General features: G+C 51.5%; 2 protein-coding genes across 2 annotated transcripts in view; both read left to right on the top strand.

Moving 5' to 3' along the window:
* rnf182 (ring finger protein 182) overlaps positions 1 to 507 on the top strand; it is a 2517-nt gene extending 2010 nt beyond the window's left edge. The window contains exon 2 of the mRNA XM_017042321.2: positions 94 to 507. Coding sequence (XP_016897810.1) covers positions 94 to 382 — 289 coding nt within the window. The 3' untranslated portion in view covers positions 383 to 507. The remainder of the gene's footprint in view (positions 1 to 93) is intronic.
* Positions 508 to 1112: 605 nt separating this feature from the next.
* Positions 1113 to 7805, top strand: part of ranbp9 (RAN binding protein 9) — a 7465-nt gene continuing 772 nt past the window's right edge. The window contains exons 1-14 of the mRNA XM_008335039.3: positions 1113 to 1989; positions 2844 to 2955; positions 3110 to 3162; positions 3642 to 3809; positions 4035 to 4057; positions 4315 to 4499; positions 4827 to 4939; positions 5782 to 5890; positions 6027 to 6181; positions 6273 to 6423; positions 6586 to 6704; positions 6856 to 7007; positions 7107 to 7218; positions 7370 to 7507. Of these exons, the coding sequence (XP_008333261.2) occupies positions 1770 to 1989; positions 2844 to 2955; positions 3110 to 3162; positions 3642 to 3809; positions 4035 to 4057; positions 4315 to 4499; positions 4827 to 4939; positions 5782 to 5890; positions 6027 to 6181; positions 6273 to 6423; positions 6586 to 6704; positions 6856 to 7007; positions 7107 to 7218; positions 7370 to 7507 (1810 nt within the window). The 5' untranslated portion in view covers positions 1113 to 1769. The remainder of the gene's footprint in view (positions 1990 to 2843; positions 2956 to 3109; positions 3163 to 3641; positions 3810 to 4034; positions 4058 to 4314; positions 4500 to 4826; positions 4940 to 5781; positions 5891 to 6026; positions 6182 to 6272; positions 6424 to 6585; positions 6705 to 6855; positions 7008 to 7106; positions 7219 to 7369; positions 7508 to 7805) is intronic.

The raw sequence follows: 7805 nt of genomic DNA, 5'->3' as shown, positions 1-7805 counted from the left end.
GTGTGGGCCGCACCCTCCCGCGGCCCCCCCCCCCCCCCCGCCGCTACCGCCGCCGCCGCCCTCACGCCAGGACCTGCATGTCCAGGCTTACAGCCCGGACTACAGCCGCTCCAGTCTCAGCTCCAGGACCTCCATCAGGAGGAGGCGCTCTCTGTGGAACTGCACCTCCCTGGTGTACCAGAGCTCAGCTCGGGCGTTGGCGTGGCTGTTGGGGCTCATGTACTTCAGCTCGCTGCCCACTGGCGTTTACCTGCTCCTCATGCAGAGGACGGCCCTCGGGGCGCTGCTGGTCAGCCTGGTTCCTGCCAGTCTGGTCCTGGTCATGGTCTACGGACTGGTCCAGTGTGTCTTCCATGAAGTGTGGGACTGTGTGACATCATAACGGGAGCGGGAGAACAGGAAGTGGTCGGTTCGAAGAACACCATCAAGAACATCGGCCGTAGAAGTCTGAACTGAAGAACCCGACCTCGCTGACTGTTTGACAGAACACACACACACACACACACACATTCAGCAGCAGGTTTGACCCCTGACCTTGTACGGCAGCTGATAAATAAAGGTCTGACCTGAACGACAGTGAAGTGTGTGTGGATTTATTTAACCAACTTCAAAGACGTCCAGTTTGTGTCGACATTTGTTTTTTGTGGTGAAAAGGTAGAAAGGAGGTGGAGCTTTAAGTTCCAAAATGAAAAACCAGGATGAATTCTTGGACTTGTCTGTTTTCCCTTCTTTTCTACATCTATGGAAACAAACATTGAACCTGTAACAACCAAAGGTTCTTATTATAAACACATGAGAAATAAAACCAACATCAGTGATGTTTGTTTCTTATTCTGTCTCTTCTGTATCTGTAGCCGGTCCAGTTCCTCTTTAATGTCTATCTTTTTTCACAGGCGAAACAGCAAACAGTTCTCCTGCCCGGTTCTCCAGGTTCTCCAGGTTCTCCAGGGTCACTCTACACTGACCACTGGTGTGAATGTGGGTGTGAATGCTGTGAACGCTGTGAACCGTGACCACTGGTGTGAATGTGGGTGTGAACGCTGTGAACCAACGGCTGGTGTCAGTTCTTCCTAAATTCTACTGCAGGTTTTACAGCAGCAGTTCTCACCTTTGACCTTGACACATGTAGACTGTTTGCAGAATTGTCACACAGCTATTAATGATTCAATATTACTATGTCCAAACTTATAATTAGAAATATTAATTTTCATCGAAACTGGAGATTTCCTGGGGCCTGGGGGAAAAAACATCCGATTTTAATTCACTGTCACCGAGGTAAGTTTCAAAGGATTCAAAGGGATGGAATCGGGGTCGATGCATTTTTCCTATTAGGACGTGAATTACTTCTCATTCCCACAGGAAGTCAGCGGGACCGCTGTCAGCCAATCAGATTGACGGAAAACGCTGAGACAACAAACAAAAGATCGAGGTTAGCCGAGCTCCTCGATCTGAGCCGTTTATTTAACGTTGGCTCCCGGTCTGGGCCTCACAGCCGCACCTCGTCTCTGCTGCTCCTCCGAACATTTTTGCCAGTTCTTTGTCTGGACACTTTATTCCCTCTTTTCGTCGTTGTATACACTAATGTCCGCCTGAGCCCCAGTGCTAGTCGACCTGAGCGCGTTAGCCTGGTTAGCTGCTGGGCTAAAGCAGCTTTGGCTGTGTCTCATCTCTAAAGACTTGACAAACAAACTTGGCACTGACAGCCCGTCGGCGGCTCTGGCTTGTTCTCTCTTGGTTGACAAGCCACTGTCGTGTTCCCTGTCGCCGCCATGTCCGGACACTCTCAGCCGGGATGTGGCTTTCTGATGTCGGTCGTCGTTAACGGGGACGCGGCTCTGAACGAGCAGGAAAAGGAGCTGAACCAGCAGCTGCGGCGGCTCTACCCGGCCGTCAACGAGACCGAGACGCCGCTCCCTCGCTCCTGGAGCCCCAAGGACAAATTCAGCTACATCGGTCTTTCCCAGAACAACCTTCGCGTCCATTATAAAGGTATGACACACGATAATATTCGCGTTTAACCACTTTTAAGGCTGCGGCTAGTATTAGCTTAGCTTAGCTTGAGTGCTGGTGACTGCTAATGTGGCTAAAAACAAAGTGGGCTAGGCTACAGTTACATCAACAACCAGACAGAGGACATCTTACATCCCAACCAGCAAGCCAATACGAGAAGACACGAAGATGCCCTGACGCGATTCTACCGTAATGTGAGCCATCGACGATATTATCGTCGCCGTATAAATAAATGTGCTTAACTGCGTTCGTGTTGTTACCTTAGCTAAAGTAGAGAGGCACCTGAACTATGATAAATATCCTGAAATGACAACAACACAAGACGTGTTTTAACCACTCAACAAATGTATAAAAAATATCCAACAAACGTGTGAAGGAACGAGGGGTGGAGCAGCACAGGCTCCAGGTTTGGACAGGTGAGTTCCACCTGTCAATCAGGCTGAAAGTCCTTTAAAACCGTCCAGCCTTTTCCCTTCTCTGCGTGTATTTGGACTGCAGGAGGAAGTGGGAATGTGACTCTGGACACAGGAAGACCACCGGCCCGGGTCACGGGTCACGGCTTGGAAACGCCACGTCTGTGTTGTTGTATTTAAAATACTTAGGAAGTCGGAGTCTTCACAGGGGTGGAGAAGTTGTCAATACATTTTTTTCTTCTTCTTGTGTGATGATGTCGTCGTCGTGAGTTGTTGTTAGTCTGTCCTCAGCAGACTGTCCCGGTTCTGTGGCCCAGAGTGACTGCAGTAGAACGTGGATGTGGTGTTTGTTGAGAAAGAATCTGAGCACCGGTTCACTTCACTGCCGCTGCCGCTCTCTGCTTTGCCCTCAACTTTTAGGTCACGGCAAGACCCAGAAGGATGCGGCGTCCGTACGGGCCACCCATCCCATCCCAGCAGCCTGCGGGGTCTACTACTTTGAGGTGAAGATCATCAGTAAAGGCAGAGAGGGGTAAGTTCATGCCGTCACTGTCAGGAGACATTTATGGTACGGGCGGCTCTGGAGCTGCTCTGGTCTCCTCTGACCAGTCGGTATCCAGTTCTGGTTCTCAGCAGACTTTGGTCTCAAAGTCCAGTCTTCTAATAAAACCCTTTCCGGTCCACAGGTACATGGGCATCGGCCTGTCAGCTCAGGGTGTGAACATGAACCGACTCCCAGGTGAGTCCAGACCCACGTCATTAAATAACAAAAGTCTCCTTCACAACAAAGTCACATGACAATGTCAGTAAAAGCTCTTGTTCATCTCTGGCTGTGATGAATGTGACGACATCGGTGACGAACCTGAAATGTCAACGATGGTCAGCGTTACGTTTTCATTGGTGAAGTCACAGGACGTTCATCTGGAGCTGGTTTATAGCTTCACACCTACATCTCTGAGTTTCCTCATCAGCACTTCCTGTGTTGTCTGACTAGGCCAGTGTGTGGATGACGACCATGATGTTTGAGCTGTAGCATCAGTGAACATGGCACATATCATCTATGGCCACAAGAGGGCACTGTCCTCACTTCTGACAACCGATCACTAAAAATGACATCATAAAAACCTCCTTTCTTCCATTGAGTCTTCTTTAGAGAAACATCTCACTGTGGACCATGTGACACTCACTCTCTGACACCTGAACATTTCTGTGCCCCAGGTTGGGACAAGCACTCGTACGGTTACCACGGGGACGACGGACACTCGTTCTGCTCATCCGGCACAGGGCAGCCGTATGGACCCACGTTTACGACAGGCGACGTGATTGGCTGCTGTGTGAACCTCATCAACAACAGCTGCTTCTACACCAAGAACGGCCACAGCCTCGGTGAGACCAGATGTTTGTTTCAGCAGAGACCACTTCATGTCCCGAACAAGAACATGAACCAACACCAGGAATATTGGACTGGGAATTGGTGAGAAAAAAAAAATCAATAACTGATCAGTGACAGAGGAGATTGATACGGGATCAGGAGAGGACAGATCAGGAGACACTTCAGTGCAGTGATGTTTTCCTACAGCCCTAGTTCTGACTGTGTCCTCTCTCCTGCAGGTGTTGCCTTCACAGACCTGCCTGTAAGTATATGAACCACAACATTCTGTGTCTCTCTTTTTTTTTTTCCTTTAGATTTTCCTTTAATTTCCTACACGTCTTTGTTCTCATCTTGTTGAACTTTCTGGAAAAACAACTAAACGTCCTTTGTGACTCATTTGGTTCTAAAAATAAGGAGCCAGTCTGTAGAAGGGTGACGAGGTGGTTGGAATGGTCCAGTTATTTCTCAGAGGAAAATAAAAAAACAAAACTGTTTTCTTTTCCTGGCTGGTCTCTGCAGCCTAATTTGTATCCCACGGTGGGCCTTCAGACTCCAGGGGAGGTGGTGGACGCCAACTTTGGACAGCACCCGTTTGTGTTTGACATCGAGGACTACATGAGGGAGTGGAGGACGAAGATCCAGGCTCAGATCGACCACTTCACTATAGGAGAGCGGGAGGGCGAGTGGCAGTCCATGATCCAGAAGTGAGAAACCTGTGTGTGTGTGTGTGTGTGTGTGTGATGGTACCTGCTACTGTTCTAACTCTGTGACCGTCTGTGTGTTCCTGTGATGGAACTTTCTGGAAAAGAAAAAAAGAGATTGTGTGTTCCTGTCGTTTAAAAAAAAAAGAAAAAAAAGAAAAAAAAAACACACCCAGAAAATCAGTCAAATTAAAAAAAAACTCAGTTTTCTATTCTCTCTGACTTTGAACATACTTGAGGCTGTGACCCAGGGATTGAGAACCTCCGGTCCAGGTCTCACGGTACACTTCCTCTTTCTGATCGTCCCTTCTTTGTTGTGGTTGCGGTCAGGATGGTGGCGTCCTACCTGGTCCATCACAGCTACTGCGCCACAGCTGAAGCCTTCGCCAAGTCCACGGACCAGGCGGTGCACGAGGAGCTGGCCTCCATCAAGAACAGACAGAGTGAGTGACAGCCACAACGTCAACAACAGGCTGCAAACGGCACCAGTGACCAGCGGTCACCTGACACCGACCGCTGGTTCTGATCAGAAATGGACCGAGAATCTGTGCTACAGCAGGATACGTTGGTTCCGACTGTTGGTCCGGCTATTGGTTCAACTGTTGGTCCGGCCGTTGGTTCCGACTGTTGGTCCGGCTATTGGTTCAACTGTTGGTCCGGCCGTTGGTTCCGACCGTTGGTTCCGGCTGATGGTTCAACTGTTGGTTTTGGCCTTTGGTTCCGACTATTGGTTTCGGCCGTTGGTTCCGACTGTTGGTCCGGCTATTGGTTCAACTGTTGGTCCGGCCGTTGGTTCCGACCGTTGGTTCCGGCTGATGGTTCAACTGTTGGTTTTGGCCTTTGGTTCCGACTTTTGGTTTCGGCCGTTGGTTCCGACTGTTGGTCCGGCTATTGGTTCAACTGTTGGTCCGGCCGTTGGTTCCGACTGTTGGTCCGGCTATTGGTTCAACTGTTGGTCCGGCCGTTGGTTCCGGCCGTTGGTTCCGACCGTTGGTTCCGACCGTTGGTTCCGGCTGATGGTTCAACTGTTGGTTCAACGGTTGGTTCCGACTGTTGGTCCGACTGTACCTCCATTGAAAATATAGGTACAGGACCAGTCTGAACAACAATAAATATCCCAGTACAGTTCATCACCTTACGTCAGCTGACCTCATTCTGACCTCATTCTGACCTCATTCTGACCTCATTCTGACCTCACATGTTTGGGGACAGTAAGTGACAGTATGTGTTGTGAACAGCGATGTCTGATGGACGGCTGTTTGACGTCGTTGTCGTTTCTCTGCAGAGATCCAGAAGCTGGTGTTGTCAGGCAGAATGGGCGAGGCCATCGAAACCACCCAGACACTGTACCCCAACCTCCTGGACAGGAACCCGGACCTGCTCTTCATGCTCAAGTACGATCCAGCAGGAAGTGTGGTGTTTGACCGGGTCTCAGGTTCTGGTGGGAGGGTCTTAATTAGAGGAAGCCCACCCAGCAGAGCCATCAACCAAACCTTCTCCCTCATCCGTCACTTGTGTCTCTTGCTTCAGGGTGAGACAGTTCATCGAGATGGTAAACGGGACGGACAGCGAGGTCCGATGTCTCGGAGGTCGCAGCCCAAAGTCTCAGGACAGTTACCCAGGCTCCCCGCGGGCTTTCAGCAGCCCCGGCCACAAAGCTAGCAGCTCCCAGTCCTACCTCACAGGTACGCATGGCATCGCCAGGTTTCTGCTGGGGGGGGGGGGGGGGGGGGTGATGCTGCAGACCTGATGCTAATCTTTCTCTGTTGGTGTCAGGATTTGACAGCAACTGCTGTAACGGCGTGACGTCCAGTAAGAGCCACAGCTCCTCCCCCCACGGTCACAAGTCGTCCCCCACCTCTGGTTCTTCTCTCCCAGCCCCTGACGTCAGCCTCAACGGAGGCCGCAGTCAAACCACCACAACCAGGTACCAGGGTTCATCAGCTGTTAGCCGTTAGCAGCAGTTAGCAGTTGTTAGCAGTTAGCAGCTGTTAGCTGTCTGAACTTAAAACTTTGACCTCATATCATAGTTGTGCTTCACACACACACACACATACACACACACACTACCTGCTCTGTCTGTTAGCAGCGACGTGGACATGGAGGTGGACCACTTCACCAACGGGGTGACGGAGTCGTCCTCCAATGGTTTCCTCAACGGCAGCTCCAAACACATCACTGAGCCTGAGGAGTGTGAGGCAGACATGGGTGAGTGCTGTCCTCACCCCTGTTTTTCATGTTGCGCTAACTTAGCGCTAACGGAGCTGTCTAAGAGTTAGCCAAATGAGAACGAAAGAGTTCAAATAACGTTGGTTCTGATTTATTTATACCTCCTTCCTTGTGGGCCACACCTCCTCAGAAGTGGACTCCTCCCTCTCCAAGCGGCAGCTGTGCGGCGGCAGTCAGGCGGCCATCGAGAGGATGATCCATTTCGGCAGGGAGCTGCAGAGCATGAGCGAACACCTCCGCCGCGAGTGCGGCAAGAACTCGGCCAACAAGAAGATGTTGAAGGTGTGCTGGAGACCGTCACGTCCGATGCACGCTAACGTTAGCCACATCACGCTAGGCTTTGTGGTACCAATGACCGTGTGACCTTGTCTCCCCCTGCAGGACGCCTTCAGCCTCCTTGCCTACTCCGACCCTTGGAGCAGCCCAGTTGGCTACCAGCTGGACGCCATCCAGAGAGAGCCCGTGTGCTCCACTCTCAACAGTGCAATATTAGGTGGGTGAGGTGTGGCCCGCGGGCCACATCTTGAGGTCGCGCAGAGTCAACAGAGTTCTGTTTTTACTTTCATTCAAACCAGAGACGTTTTGTCCTTTGTGACATCATCACAGGTGTTGTCCTGACGTCTCTTTGTCTCTCTGTCTCTCAGAGACTCACAACCTGCCCAAGCAGCCGCCTCTGGCCCAGGCCGTGGGTCAGGCCGCTCAGTGCCTCGCCATCATGGCCCGGACCGGCAGTGGATCCTGCGCCTTCGCCTCTGTGGACGATTACTTGCCCCCCCCCCCCCGTCTACCCCGCCCCGCACACACACACACACACACACACAGTTGTTGCAGGCCTGGCTGCCAGTGTCTCTGTCCTCCCTGCAGTCATGTTTACTCTGACTGTACCATCACCATGACTGGAGACACGTGGTCAGGTCACACACACACACACACACACTTCATCAAACCTGGAGCCGGCCCGGCCTCAGTGGTTCTGAGCGTCTTCGTCAACCTCATCCAGAACTCCCCAGGAGCTGAACTCATGAAGACTTACTGTGGATGCCCCCACCCACCTCCACCCACCCCCACCTCCTCACCCTT

Source organism: Cynoglossus semilaevis, chromosome 20 (assembly GCF_000523025.1).
Source record: "Cynoglossus semilaevis isolate Cse_v1.0 chromosome 20, Cse_v1.0, whole genome shotgun sequence".
Taxonomy (NCBI): Eukaryota; Metazoa; Chordata; class Actinopteri; order Pleuronectiformes; family Cynoglossidae; genus Cynoglossus; species Cynoglossus semilaevis.
The sequence above is the reverse complement of the archived record's forward strand: the minus strand, read 5'-3'. Positions and strand labels throughout refer to the sequence as shown.